This window comes from Gallus gallus, chromosome 1, assembly GCF_016699485.2.
Source record: "Gallus gallus isolate bGalGal1 chromosome 1, bGalGal1.mat.broiler.GRCg7b, whole genome shotgun sequence".
Lineage (NCBI taxonomy): Eukaryota > Metazoa > Chordata > Aves > Galliformes > Phasianidae > Gallus > Gallus gallus.
In genome coordinates this window covers 11,325,841-11,341,842 of record NC_052532.1, presented here as the reverse complement: position 1 = coordinate 11,341,842, position 16,002 = coordinate 11,325,841, and the positions used below count along the sequence as shown (strand labels likewise).

General features: G+C 37.6%; 1 protein-coding gene across 1 annotated transcript in view; it reads right to left on the bottom strand.

Annotated features, from left to right (window-relative positions):
* The window catches only part of SEMA3C (semaphorin 3C), a 122,123-nt gene that overhangs the window by 30,607 nt on the left and 75,514 nt on the right, over positions 1-16,002 (bottom strand). Inside the window, exons 5-10 of the mRNA NM_204243.2 lie at positions 14,905-15,024; positions 11,107-11,197; positions 6,533-6,652; positions 5,227-5,369; positions 3,041-3,155; positions 1,351-1,420 (exon numbers count right to left, since the gene is read on the bottom strand). Coding sequence (NP_989574.2) covers positions 1,351-1,420; positions 3,041-3,155; positions 5,227-5,369; positions 6,533-6,652; positions 11,107-11,197; positions 14,905-15,024 — 659 coding nt within the window. The remainder of the gene's footprint in view (positions 1-1,350; positions 1,421-3,040; positions 3,156-5,226; positions 5,370-6,532; positions 6,653-11,106; positions 11,198-14,904; positions 15,025-16,002) is intronic.

Genomic DNA, 16,002 nt, shown 5'->3' with positions numbered 1-16,002 from the left:
AAGCTTCAGCAGAAAGCAAAAACAGCTTGAGAGCCAGGAATAAGTGAAGTTTTCTTTGTTGTCACCTTATATGGTCCTGCAACACCAAACCTCACTTCCACTGTAGGAATTCCAGGAGAATTAGGTATAAGAGTTTCCAATTCAGGCACGTTGCATCCACAACCTAATCATAAGTGTGGTTTTACTGCTAAACATAACCTCAGCATTTTTTCTTTTTGTGTAGAAGGAACCATAAAATATAGACAGCACCAGATGTTTACAAGTTATGGATTTTTTTTATTCCCCACTCAGTGTTACAAAGTCACATTTTCCTGGCTGGTTCACACATTTGAGAATGCAGATCTCTGGATTCACATGAAGAAGACAGAAAAGTTTATCAAGATCAAATGTTTTTCTCATCTAAGGGCAATTTACCTGGAAACTGACTTTAAAGGAATTGTTAGGAATAAGTTAAAAACTCTGCTGATTTGATCAAATAAATGAAATTAAATCAAAAATGCAAATTTCCCTCTTACACCTCCCCCCACCCCCAGCCTTCTCTTTTGAATGTAAGAAATAACAGCTAAAAATCACAGGATAGCATATTAGAAATTAATAGGAAACAACTATTTCTACTCTATGCTACTGGTAGGTGGTGAGGGTGAGAAAAAAGCAAAAAACCAAAACCAAACCAAACCAAAACAACAACAACAACAACAACAACAAACCACAAATGTAGAGATGGTATATGTGTTAGATCTGTCTTTGTGGAGGGTTTCAGCATAGTGAGCCATACCTATACATTCACTGCCCTTGGGAGTTCACTGACTGCTTTCTACACTTAACAAATAAGTCAACGCTACTGAAAACGGGTAGCTTAAAGCAGCAAGGACGTCACCAAATACCATATAAGTTTGTCTTTTTACAGCTCATTGAAGCCAACACGGATTATTTGCCATCTGTACGATCGTCTGCCAGCTGAGAGACTGGAAATGATTTGTATGAATTCCTGTAAGAATTCCAGGTTTGATCCTTCTGGGTGCTGCTTGTTCTTCAGGAGGTGTTAAGCACTTTCAGATGCTACACCAGTTCACTGCTTTGAAGTCCTTCAGCCTTCTGCTGCTGATCAGTAACAAGTGGCCCTGCACAGAAATGCCTTCCCAGTGCCAGCTGTCACTATGTTAGGAAGCAGCTTGGGCCATGCAGCACAGGATATATACTATAGTAATAGTAATGCTGCTAACTGAGACTGTTACTCCTGTGTACGAATATGGGTCACAGGAGATACATGGCGTTGCACAGGACAGCCTTGACCACAAACCATCTTATTCAGTTTTCACACAGAAAGTTTGTCAGTTCAGAAACACTTACCTTGATGTTGTAAAAATTCCATACACAAGTGTTGTTCTGGGGTTATCTGTCTCCAAAAGAAACACATCCTCTGAAAAACAAAACAAACAAACAAACAATAAAAACCACCTTTTTTTGAACACTACTAAAAACTTCATTTTCCAATTTAAATTAAGACTTCAGACTTGAACAGAAAAAAGTGTATTTATCGTATAAATAGGCCATATGCATAAACTTTGCAGAAGCAGAGTTAGAAATTAACTCCACACCACCTAGCATTATGAAGAAAGAAGGCAAAGATTTTCAAATATGCACAGCATCCATGTCTCACATTTCACCCAGCTGGACCTCATTTCAGCAGGTTGTTTAGCAGTAGTCAAATATTTAAGTGGCAGCAGGTCAAAGACAAAGAGCTCCCTTAGAAAGACATAATCCAAAGCAGGATAATTAGGTGTTTTATCATCCTGTACACACCCTAGATGCCCTACCCTTAGCTCATTTTCAACATGGCAGGAATAGCATATAGTCTGCAGTAAAGACAATGAGAGGTGTAAACCTGCCAGCCTGTTGTGTAGGGATTTATTAACTCTACTATGCAAAGCTGCGCCTACTGACTGATCTGAACTTGCTCACTTCCACCTCTGATCTTTTGATCATTTTTTTTTTACATTTAAATTTAAAATACTTTAGTCTTTAAGAGTTTCTCCTTACAAATGTTGTTAATAACTATAATCAAGTCAGCTCTTAAGCTTATTTTACTGAAAAAAACTGAACTGCATGAGCTACTTATAAGAGAATACATTCTTCAGCTTTCCCTTAGTGCGGCTCCTTCATTAGAAATTTGAAATTTTTAAACTTTCTTTTGAATATGTCAAAAGCAAAAGACTTCACTGTGCAGGACTGCCAGTGTTACATTCTTATATATGAAATCTATCTCAGGTTTTTCTGTGTTTCCAGCTGCAGCTGTATTCTTACTCACTGCCACAGGACTGTGCTTGGAGCTCTCACTGAGAACATTGTCTCATACTCATATGCTCCTGGATTTTGTCATGCAAAAAACTAGAAGTAGTTTTCCCACTGCCTTGTTGAAGAGGAATAGGGTTGCAAATCACAGCTCTTAAAGAACAGTGGCTAGATGCTAAGCACTGAGAAGTTCTGAAAGCTGATAATTACCCAGAGAGATTGACAAAAAGGTAAATTTTGTTATTCAGTTAAGGAGATTTTTGCTATGGATTTCTACAAGGCCAACATTTCAATGTCAACATTTTCACAGAATCCTAGCATGGCTGAGATGGGCACAGCCCTCTGGGTCCACCAGGGACACCCAGAGCATAGTGCCCAGGACCACATCCAGGCAGCTTTTGAAGATCTCTGTGGAGGAGACTCTGCAGCCTTTGGACAACCTGTGCCAGTGCTCTGTCACGTACACAGTGAAGAAATACTTCTGGCATTCAAATGGAAACTTTTGTGTTTCATTCTGTGCCCACTGTTTCTTGTTCTGGCACTTGGCACTGCTGAAAAAGCCTGGCTCCATCCTCTTTGACATCCCTGTGGAAAAACTGATGAGATCCTCCCCAAGCCTCTTCTTCTCCAGGCTGAATGCTCCAGCTCTCTATTAACTGAGGAGCTGCAGGAGCTTCAATAGTGTGTACAATAGTATGTATAGGGTGCAGGATTTAGATAAAACCTTTTGGAAACGTTCTTGTCGTACCTAACTCATCAAAGTATGTTTCTGTTCCATCTTCATCCATTACTGAGCACACCAGTCTTGCTTTCAAGAATGTAGTCCACTTGTTCACAAGACTACGCTGACCACCTGTATCATTCTGGAAAGGAATAAAGTTTTAGAAAAAATAAAATGCAACTGAGATAACATTTTACTGGGTTTTCCCATATTTTCCTCAGGTTAATTTCATCCTGTAATATAGAGATTTATGTAGTTACATCCAATATTAAAAATATCTAGGACTAAACCAAATCCCTTCATCTAAATACTCAAAAACCAAGAGCTAATTTTCTGAGCAGGCTTCCTGAACTGTAGGTGTGGGAAGGTTGGGCAGTAGGTGTTGTGTTGAAGATGTGTGTGTATATGGTTGGAGAGAACTCAGTGTCTGTATCACACACTGATATTGAGAGTGGAGAAGTCTATGCTATCAGTAGATTATTCACTGAATATTCACAGTACTCTACATGCTAAACTGCAATCATAGCTCTTGAATTATATTTGATCATAGTATTATTGCTCGTGTCAGTAATAGCACAGTATATAGGGATGTTTCTTCTAATCCTGACAGCAGAATAGCTCCATATAATCTATTAATCTATCCTGGTCCATGAGGTGAATGCTGTGAACTAAATTCAGAAATGATGGCTATTATGGATCAAACTGGCTTTGCACAGTTGCAAGCCCTGATAGCTTGGCCCAGTGCTAGCATGTTCACAGCTTGTTCAGAGATCTCTCCATCTCTCTCCAACACACAGTGGAGGAGGGAAGTTCTAAAACAAATTGTGCAGCCTCATTCTGCTGGTGAACACCTTGGGCAACAGCAGCGTCTTCCAAATGGCATATAACAATGCCACCAAAGAGAAAAAAAAAAAGATAATGTAGAAGTTGGGCATATGTGATTTTGAAATGCTGTGCATGTTTCAGTGGTGTTCATATAGATGGTAATCAGACTTTTGGGGCTACCCATAAGAGGTCTTTCACTGGGTTTCTTTTGGCACCATTTTACTAGCATATGTGGCCTGTCCCAAATGTGTTGATATATGTATATGATTGTATATAAGTATACAAATATGCAAGCACAACTAGCTCAGACTTATTTTCACTGTCTTTGGGATTCTGCCACTGACTTCGGTATGAGAGCCTGAGGCCTCTCAAAAATCATCTGGGCTTCATTATAAAAGTAACAATAACAAATTCAGCTGTAATAGTGTGAAATGTCTTGCAAAATACCCAAAAAGGCCCTTGGACTCCTTCACAAAAATATAGAAAACAGAGATTATACAACAGATCACATGGGTCATCAAACTGCCAAAGCCATATTAACGGAGTCCAAACACACCCTCATACCCTTGCACAACATCAAAAAAGAGTTCTAAAGAAGATCCAGATGAAAGATGGGGAATAAACAGTCACAATTTTCTTCCTGAACTGTTCCAAAGGAAGGAATTAAAAGTCTAGCAGTAATTGTGCATTTGTAATTTTGCTCTCATTAAGAAAATCCAATACACCAGAGATACTCACAGCTGCTTCAATCAATTTTGATATACTGTTGATTACAGATATGAAAAAGAAAGTAGAGACAATGAAGAGTAGCGTGACTGAAAATTAATTACTGCACAGGAGTGGCTGTAATACCTGAATTTCATTTTCCTTTGCACATTTTTAAAGTTAGGCTCACTCATGAATCAATGCATGAACTCAGAAAGGACAGGCATTGAAAAAGGGGAACTAACATTTGAAAGTTAAATCAACATTTTATAAGCTTGATTCTGATATTTCCAACATGTTTCAAAGATTTTGAGTGTATATGTATGAAAGACTGCTGTTTCATAATTTAGTTTTTCTAAGCAATGAATGCATCTGACTTTCGCCAAGTATAGAAAGTTTGGAAATTCAACACTGGTAACCATTCTGAGCCAGTCAGAGAAATATACAAATTCTTGAATCTCTTGATTTCTCTGTCATTATACTTATAGCCAGATATACATAACAACTTCAGACTCTAACTATGTGATCAATAACATCTCTTATGAACATGGAAGCCAAAACCAGAAATTAGTTTTGAAAATAAATCACAGGGCTTTCAATCATTTTAATGAACTAGAGTCATTTAGCTTATCGTGTCTTACGAGCAGCTTGCCCCAAAACCTGGCAAATAAAATAGTTCTTACTGGACATATTCTTGCAATCATTGAGTGAATTTGCTTGGTGCTGCCACTGTTGTCTGTCAGTCTCTCTTTGAAGAAGAAGTAGATTTTGGCATCATTGGGGTCAGTGCCATCTGGTATAACATGAGCATCTACAAAAATAGGCTCTGAAATGAAAGAGTACCAAAGAGATGAAACCAAAAGCTGCATTAGTATAAGCAATTAATGATTTGACATTTACTGACTGCTTCAAGGAAACACGATATATAGAGGTACTGCTGTGGTAGGTTAAGCTATACATTTGGCCTCCTGTCTGTATATATCATATATCAGTAGGCAAATAGTTTAAAGCTGGCAGCATTATGTCTCTGTTGCCTCATATTTTATTCCACAGTGGATTTTTAGAAAAGTGATTCATATGTAGAAGCAGGAGTATTAGTTTACTACAGCAATTCAAAAACAGAGGATGAAGAGGGAAGAATCAGTATACTTTCACAGGCACTTCAGGAAAGATTCACTGAGGCAAAAAAACCCTAAGTTTTTTAAAATCTCATTAGGAAATTAATATATAAGGTGCTTTAAAAATACGTAAGTAATAGGAACATAACTCCTGGAATACAGAAAAGGAGAGCAGGATATGCAAAAGCTTGAGTAGCATTTGAGTCTGTGTCAAAGGTTGATAAACATAGTCAAGTGTACATGCAAAACACTGCAAAGGAGCTCTACTGAGAGAGAAAAATAACATAATTCTGTAATAGTGAGCATATGATCTTTGCAATACATGTCTACACTTCAGAGACAAAACTCTCTAGTGCTATTACCAGCATTCTCCCTTAGGTGCACATTGTGATACACAAGTGACTGCATTAGTTTATTGCAATGCTTTATTAGGCAACCACTTCTATTGGTGCTGGTACCTGCGGAACACTTAATTTTGTCAATTTTCTGTGCTAAAATATAATGGAAAGTGATGGGAGACCTCAGAAGACCTTCTAACATATGGCAACGTTTTATGCATTATAGGTGAAGGCACTTCTTTAGAAGTCAGATTTTCTAACAACTTGCTATTTGAGATGTTTTCATATATTTCCCCTTGAACAGCTTAGTTTAGTCATAATGCAAAACCAGGAATCAGGTGGCTGGCTCCTGCACTGAGTCCTTTAAAGCTCTGTATTGTCTATAGAATGTATTTCCATATATTTCTTCATGGTTACACTTCATACGCTAAATTCAGAATTTTTTTTAAAAGACAAGCTCTTTATTTCAAATGGACCAAAGGAGAATCTTGATGAAACCCATGAAAAGCCGTGGTAAAACAAAGGCATCTTACCACTCAGCCACTTTGAGTTGTGCTGGTCAGTTCGCACGGCATTCCGCTTGGTCAGGCTCCGAAAAATGGCTGCATCTGTCCCCATAAAATCAATATACATTCCTGAAAAAAGCTCTTCATCTGCAAAGAATTGAAATGGAGGAGAAAAAGTGAATATATTGTTATGGCTTTTGGGAAATATGCATTGACTCATCTACTTTTATTTTTAAACTTGTCAACTCTTTATTTTCACAGGAGTCTATACAGATAAATACAGGGTAGTGGGAATAGGGTTTCCCTCTGTTTACAATGACGTGAACTAGGATGAGAGATAATCATCAGAGTCTGATCAAGGACTTTTGGGAACTGCATAATTAAATGCCACAGCAGAACCATGTATGTGGAGAACCCTTTGAGATGAATTTAGTTATGGAACATTCAAAGCTAAGTATCACTGGAAAATCAGGTTAGTGTTATCAGAAAGTGTCATATTCAACTTTTTGAAGTACTCAAACAAGATTTTTGCTATGGAAGTAGGCAAAACTGTTGGGCTGGATTCATTGCTGGAGTAAATTGGCACAACAGCTTTTACAATTAATGGACTGGTGCCAGCGTCCACCAACAGTACCAACAGTATTGTTGAGGTTGCCCCAGGCGGCTTTAAGCTGACTTCAGTATTACAGAGCCTGGACAATCTTATTATAGAACTATATGCAGAACTACACAGAGCAACAGTGGTCTCATTTGATGTGCTTAATTCTGGGTATATGGTCATTATGCATGAACACAATTAGACATGCAGATTCCTACATTAACAGAGATATGAACTTCCACTCTCCGCGAATGGCAGAAAACTGTCCATCAGTCAGATGGTATATACGTGTCTGTGTGTGTGTGCATAAATATACATATGTGGCCATGAAGATGATCAGAGGGTTGGAGCTCTTTCCCTGTGAGGACAGGCTGCAAGAGCTGGGGCTTTTCAGTCTGGAGAAGAGAAGGCTCCGAGGAGACCTTATAGCAGCCTTCTAATACGTGAAGGGGGCCTATAGACAAGCTGGGGAAGGACTTTTTGTAAGGGCATGTATCAATAGGATGGGGAAATATTTTTAAACTGGAAGAGGGTAGATTCAGACTAGATACCAGGAAGAAGTTCTTTACTGTGAGGGTGGTGACACACTGGATCAGGTTGCCCAGAGAGGTTGTGGATGCCCCCACCCTGGGAGCATTCAAGGCCAGGCTGGATGGGGCTTTGAACAGCCTGGTCTAGTGGGAGGTATCCCTGCCTATAGCAGGAGAGTTGGAACTAGATGATCTTAAAGGTCCCTTGCAACCCAATCCATTCTATGATTCTATGTAAAATTGTAATTATAATTACATATACTATCATTTTCCACTCCGTGAATAACCAAACAATTTCCACTGACTAATGGCAGTGAAACCCCAGAATACAAAACAGTAGCTAAAATAAACTCTAAGTCTCAGAGTGGGAGTGGTGGCTGAACACATTCCAGTACAGCTGGGTCGTTTGATTGATGTTTTTGTCTGAATTCTTGGACAGCCCAGAGAGTGTGGTCAAACTGGCAAGAGTCACAGGTTCAGAAGCACTTGAGGCTATTTTTACGCTTGTGTATGTGTATGAGTATGTGCATATGTGCATCAATATAAAGGACTATTGGCTTATGAGAGAATTAAAACTCTGGAGATCCCATTTTTCAATTGCTGTCTAGAGCCCAAACTGTACCTCTGTAGAGCAGTCAGTAGATATTGCTCCCAATCTTCCGTTCTCTCCCACTGAAGACAAGATTTATGCATAGGACATATAAACAATGCATGTTTGTGAAGCCTTTGCCTTCTGAACATATATTAACAGAATGATGTTAGATCTATACTAGTTTATAGCTGACTTTGTATTTGATGCCTCATGGCCTCAGGCTGCCAGGGCTTTATTTTCACTATGAAATAAACTGGCTGAAAAAGATTAAGCTTATTGTATTCATGAATCATTAAGTCCAGTCCTATGCACATTCATATCCACATTAATAATAGTGCTACACTATGAAATGTTAATCCTATTACATATCAACACTATTAGTTATGTCTTAAGCATTCCTAATGTCTGCTTGTTAATTGCGTATCAGATGTCTGTCAGCTCCATTTCCTTTTGGTTAAACTCTTAAATTCCACACAGCACTAGGTCTGCATAGAAAAACTTGTTCACACTGCTTCTTTTTGTTACTGGGGAAATAACTCAATTGGAGATGTATGTCTGCTATTATAAATATCTCAGAGACATGCACCATGCATATTAGTTTTGCCAGGCTTCTTCAAAGTACATTTTTGTGCCTTTGATGTAAAAGTGTCTTTGTATAATGGCAAACTGTAGCAAGTTCAAACTTTGTTGTTATGGTATCACTTTCCTCCTAAGGGTGAATCAGCTTTCCTGCCCTAATCTAGGGTCAGACTTTATGCTAAGGCAGGAGGCTGGCAATGCCTCAAATTGTCAAGAAACTGAAACTATATTTAAAAATGGTTCTTTTGTTGTGGAAGAGTTATCCAGTCTGGCAGTATTTTCTATGTTCTTCAATGAGAGGAAGGAATTCCTCCTCCAGAAGAATGCTCAGAGTCCAGTATATGGGCTTGGTCCTATATTTTAACTCAAGCTGCAACTTCCAAAATCTTCCCTTTTCCAGTATAGGCATTCAGAAAAAAATTATTCAAGCTTGAAGTTTTAGAAGTAATTGATCTTTGCAGTAATAGGTATTTCCAAGGGAAAGTACAAAACTCAGTCTGTGGGACTGCTTTGAAAAAGAATGTGACCTTCGCAGAATAATTTAAACTTTGCAGATGAATTATGTCATGAAAGACACTTCAAATCCCTGGGAAGGTCTCTTTAGGCACATAACTTAGAGATTAAGGAAGATAATGTAAAAATCTACTAAAACGAATAAAAGCTACCATTGATATATTGGGAAAAAAAAAAAAAAGGAAGATCAGCTTACTGTATATACAGTAGTTCAGAAACAATGTATGTTAGTAGATTTTCATAAAATACTGAAGAAATTTATAAGTTATATTATATTTATTCTTTTATGACATTTAAAGATTCATGTACCACTACCAGAGCAGCAATAAGTAGCGGTAGAATAATCCATCACTTGCTTTGAACAAACATTTTCTTTACACAGCAAGATCAGTGAGAAGATATAGATATAAGTGCAGCCAAGGTTCAGAGGGATATCTAGGTAGAATTTTCCTGTCTTCTAAAGGTTTTCAGTTCATATCTTTGTGTCACCTTCACTAAATATATTTGTAATGAGGAATTAAAAAACATATATTTCAAACAGATAATGTAAGACAGACTATATGATATTTTCCTTAAGCTATATGAGCCTCAAAATTTCAAGAAAATATCTACACCAATCCGAATGTAACAGCCATTCCAGTGAAAGCCAAATGGCAGAAACACCACATTGCTCCTTCCTAAACCTTTGGCAAAACATCCAATATCTGTGTGTGTGCAGGTGTGTGTGCAGCTGTCTTTGCAAAAGAAATCCTCAAAAATCTATGCAACTTCTATTTCTCTTCATTGTCAAAAATACAGCAAGGATCAGGTAAATGTATAAAATGGGGGATTAAAAATTTGATTTTGGAGTTAGAAGTCTACAAATGTGATGCAAATGTGTCATGCCAGGTAGAGAGAACCAGTGGTAGGACCAGCACTACCCTACATCAGGGGTGATAAAAATGGGAACAGGATCTGATCCTTGTTTGCTTCACATTGTCAGAATAGTGCAAAACATCCAGTAGAAACTGGAAGCTGGGCTGCACTGTTTTACACAGTTTTTCCTTCTGTCTGCACTGAGCTTTGACATGAGCTGTACAAAACCTATGTTCCCTTTGAGTTTTCACTTTGGTGCTAATTGGCACTGGGGTCATTATTTTTATGGGAGATATCTCACAGTTGCTGAGTACAGTCACCACCAATTCACAAAAATAGTTGAGATACGACAGTTGTATCACTTTCTGATCTTTCCTATGGAAGAAAAATAGCAGCAGTGGTTGGGTATAAAGTCAATTGAAGAATGAACGGACTTGCCATTGCTAGTGGGCTCTACCGCAGGTATGACAACAAAAATGAAAATCAAACTAATTGTGGTCTTCGGGCTTTTTCTTCCCTCGCTACTCTGAGTTTTTACAAGTGATTAAATGAGACACAAGTACTGTCTGTGATGAACAGGGTCAGAAACTATTCAAACAGAAAATGCTAGACAGGGTAATAGAAAGTTGAAAATAAGCCTGGGAAAAATGTAGAAGCTGGAAAAGGGACAATCTTTTGGTTTTTTTTTTTTTTTGTTTCTCTTTCCCTTTCTCTTAACAGCTTATGTCTACATTTCATTTGTACATCCATCCTTAGCTTTATGCAAAACTTTTAATGAGGGTGGGCGCAAATTTTCTGCCCATCAGCATAGACACAAAGGACTCCTTTTTGAAGGCTGAATCCTGTGAATCCAGCTCACCTCCGGCACCCTGTCATTCCTCACCATCCACAGTCATGGAATTAAACCTTAGCATCTTGGAATACTTTTACTTACTGATCATAACAGACACTGTGTTCACATTTGGGTTGAAAGAGCAGCGTCCCTTCCCTGATTCACACTTCGAGTCAATCTTGAAGATTTGTTCCTGAAATGTAGATTTGTATATCAATACTCATTTTAGAAACTTGCAGATGTAAAGTTATTTTATCAACATTAATAATGCTCAGTGTTGCTGTGTGCTTTTTCTGTACTATCAGCAATTTATATCTCCTAGGCAGAATTGCATCATCTTCATAAAAACATTTTTCCTTAACAACCAGTTATTTTCAAGACTCTTGTTATAAATTCAAGATATTGAAACACAGAATTTTCCACTCCAGCTCAATTACGCATTGTAGAGATTGACTGATGTCTACAATAACAACTGTAGAGATTACACCTGTGTTTCTGAAATTATTTTCCATTTATTTTCTGAATATGTGAAGTTAATTATACTAGGACAATATTTTAATAAAGGTACTAGAAAAATAATACAAATTATATAAAAATCTCTTATGACAACTGTCATTTGTTGATAGTATAAAGCATTTGTTCTCTACTGAGCTATCAAACCTCTAAAAAAATCCTAAATTATACATGTTATCTTCAGTGTCATTTCTTGGATTAGGCACACAGCTCCAGTTCCATAATAATAAGTGATTTATTGATATCTTTTTACTGTATCAGGAATTTTTTGCTGTTAGGAATCTTTGTGAGGAGCCTTGTTTATGTTTTTTTGTGATTCATAAATAGGAAATACGTTTGGCAAAGTCAAAGCAACCAGGACTACAGCTTGAAATGCAAGCAATCTGAATATTTTTAGAAAACTCCCCCATCTGTGTGCATTTCCTCCTTCTCCAGGTCCCAGCTACACTGAAAAGCATAGTATGTTCTTGGTTCTGACTCTGCTTCTTGAAAAATACTGTCAATAATGTTAGAGACAGACCCCTAGCACATCTACTTGCAAGCCACTGTCTACTCCAACAAACAGCATTCCATAACAGTCTTGAGATCTTTAATAACATTCTGACAGACAAAATTGTAAGGAGAAAGAAAAACAAACAAACAAACAAAAAAATAATATAAAAGAAACTTAAAATATATCTGCTTCAATAGAAAAAAATAGATGAAAAAACTGCAAAAAAATGTTTCTGTGATGTAGATGCCAATGCATTCATTATTTGACTGAGGGCAGAAAATCCTTAAATTCTCTTTATTATTTAATGTAAATCTTAGTGAAATGGGAATACCACACAAATCACTGTGCAGCCATCTGCACACAGCAAACTGGAGACTACTAACCCAAAATGCTCAGGTACAGGAGGAAGTTTTCATATCCTTCATCCCCTACCTCTCTTTCCCCTCTTGTGTTTTGCCTAATTTAATCACAGAGATCTTATCTATTACTTCTGTAATAAGCTCTCAAAAACAAAAGTTAAAATGTAAGTACAAAATTTCTAATATAATTTTGGGTATTTTTTTTTCTTGTTGTTTAACTTCTAAATGAATATGCAACTTGATGATAATCTGTATTTACTATGTTATACCACTGTTTACCAATTCAAAATGTTCATTACTGCACTAGTAGGCTAGCTCCAGGTTTGCACTTGATTTTCATATATATTAAATTACATTTTAGTCTATAATTAATTCACATGCTGATGATTGCTTCTCTTTGCATTTACTTTAGCATTATAATATCTTCAGGTGACTAAGAGTCATTATCAAAGACCAAAGCAGAGTGCAGTGAAAAAAAAAAAAATATATATATATATATATATATTTTAGACTCCACTTCAAGGAAAAGAGCAACATTCTGTTTCATCAATTTGCTTTTTACAAGGAATTATGTGGAGTTTTGAAAACAAAAGAGGAGAACAGGCCTAGTTCTTAGGATTGTCGGCTAAGACTCTTAGTGTCATGTTTTGTAATACCTAGAGAAAAACAGATGTGCTTTCTAAAATAGCAGTTCTGCACCTGCAAAAACAGCCTTCTGAGCATGAAAAACTGTACTGATTTCAAGGTGAATTGACAAAAGCAAAGAATGAGTTCTCTCTAGTCCTATCAGTACTACATAGTTCTTCATTCTGCTCTGTGCATGCACTTATGCATGCAATTGGTTCAAAAGGAAATGCTTGATTTTAGACTGTTATGCTATTGTTGGCCTATACAGTAAGAGCTTTGAGCATGCGATGCCTACAGTCAAGTGTCTGACAGACTCCAGACGTCTGAAACAGCAGTTTATTTAATCAATAGATCATAGGCATGCAGCTATACAGATGCTAAGTGAAGCCAATTCTGCTCTTCTAAGACATGTATCCTTATTTTTAACTTAAGAAATTTAACATCTTGCATCGTGGAGAATGTCATTTTTATCCGACAGAAATCTCATTTACAAAATTCCTAATACAAAGAGATTCAAAGCCCCCTTTGACAGTATTATTTAAGCTTATGAAATTTACATTAATTAATGAGGGATCGCTTTTAATGCTTTATGAAAATTTTGAGAAATATATTAGGATAGTAGTGCTGAGAAAAGAAAGCCAGATTCAAAATAGAGCAAAAGAAGCCATTGCAGACCATTACTGAGAAGGATGGATCACCCAGTTCTGCTTGCTTGTGCTTTTAAATCCAGGTCTATAAGCCTCTACTCTCAGATAATCCACTAGGACTGAAGGTGCAGTGATTTAAATTATATCTTCTGCCAAGGAGGCTGGAGCCAGGTAATGATCTACCAAAAGTCACTGCGATAAATCCATGTAAACCTACCTTGAGAAACAATGATTTATCCACCCCCCAACAAACTCTGTAGTAGTAGCCCTGGGTCTTGGCCAGAATCCTCATCCTACTCCCAGTGAAATCAGTGATGAATTTCACAGTGTCTTCCCTAGCAGTAAGTCCAGCTTCAAAGCTGCCCTCACATGGCAAAACTCCAGGTAGCACTCTCTGATCTTCCTTTCCAACACATCTGCTTCCATGTAGTACAGGAAAATATACTGTACATCCCTGTGCCTGCAGACATGAATCTGACCCAAAAGCTACTGCAGTGATGGGTCTTGGTCAAAATGCTGTTTTTTTCCTCCTTCTGGTTGCTTTAATATCTATTACATTTGCACATAAACAAACATTTTACAGGCAAATCATGAAACCTGAAGAATTTTACAGTATTTATGAAACTTCTGAAACTTTGTATATTTAAAATACACAATGAAATTGAAAATAGAAAAAAAAAATAGAGAGCTATGGAGAGAAAATTAAACTTGCACCCTGGAAGGTTTCACAGTGAAGGAGGAAATTCACTGATTTCATCCTGGCAAGATGTCTTGGGACAAAAACTGCGCTGTAGATCAAAGTTATCTACACTTGGATTGCATCTAAAGGATATTAAACTGATGTCCAGCATACTCTTACTTCCATGCATAGTTAGTCCACATAAGTGCTTCTCCCAGGAATCAGTAACAACTGGGAACCATAAAAAGCTTTTTATCTAGCTGACCATTTCAAATATTTCTTGACAATTCCAGCAAACACTAGGAGTTAACTCACCAGAAAACATCAAATAGAAAGTAGTGTCGCATGTAGTCCAACTTTTGATATGACTAGAATTTAGGCAAATATTGTATATAAGTATTATTTTTGACTATAGTTTGATCATAACAGGGCTGTCAGAAAAACATGGACCTTTGTTCTTTTCCTGTTTTATGAAGCTAAAGGAACCTACTTGGTTCATTAATTTTTGTAGTTTCAAATTTTTGTGCTTGCATAACACTAGTGAGATCCAGCACAAAATGAGAAGATTAAAAAGAGACTTACCTCAGATCTGCGTCCCCTGTTGACATACACACACACTGGGCTGAAGGCTCCACTGCCACAAACATACAGGTGTGTGCGATTGTATGACTGTATCACCCTCACAAAATTTCCACAGCCATGCTGCAGGGATGACAGAATAAACAAAAATTACATTGGCAAATGTTATTGAATGTTGGAAAGTCTAGGAAATAGATAAAATTTGTATTTTTAGCTGCATCACGAGAACAGTTACCGATTTTGCTAGTCTCTGGTTTTGAACATCTGCAAACATCTGCCTTCTTTTCTTGCCGTTTTCTCTAGGCTCAGATCTGATAGGGCACTATAGAGGAGCAGTTAGAATAGTATCTGTAACTTTTCCATCTCCACAGAGTAATTTGATTTTCATCCAAAGACTTCTCTGTATCTCTAATGGGAAGAAGCAGGGTCCTCCACAGGAAAGCAAGAAGTAATCTTAGGAAGTTTCCTTAAGGAAACATCTACAACAGTATCTTCTCTTTCCCTCCACCTCTCAGTTGTTTTTCATTTTTAGTGGGTTTTTAAATTTATTTTTCACATCATAGCTGCATCATAATTCCTCTTCTACAGGAGGCTGCAACTAGGAAATTACAAAACATTAAAATAGACTTTCTGTCCCTTGGGAAGATGTTGAAGAGATCAGGAGCACAGTGTTCTCCTTGATCCTTCTGGTTGGAGAGTGGGACCCAGGCAGCAGGAGGAGAATGGACCAGTTGAATGAATGGCTACAAAGATGGCATCATGTTCAGGGTTTTGAGTACTATGATCACACCTGTGACAGATCAGGCATATTGACACTGGATGGGATGCAACTGACCAGGAGGGGCAAAAATATACTGGGCTGCAATCTGGGCTCATCACCAGAGCTTTGAACTAGATTTGATGGGGGAAGGGGATGTACTGCTGAGTGACAGAGAAGAGCCATGGAAAACTCACTTTAGGAAGCACTTAGGAAAAACCTCCAATTTGTACCAGAGGAATTTGTGAGAATTCCTCCAAGAAGGTAACATGACCGATTGCCCAGCTGAAGTGCCTCTACACCAATGCACACAGCATGGGAAATAAGCAGGAGGAAATGGAAAT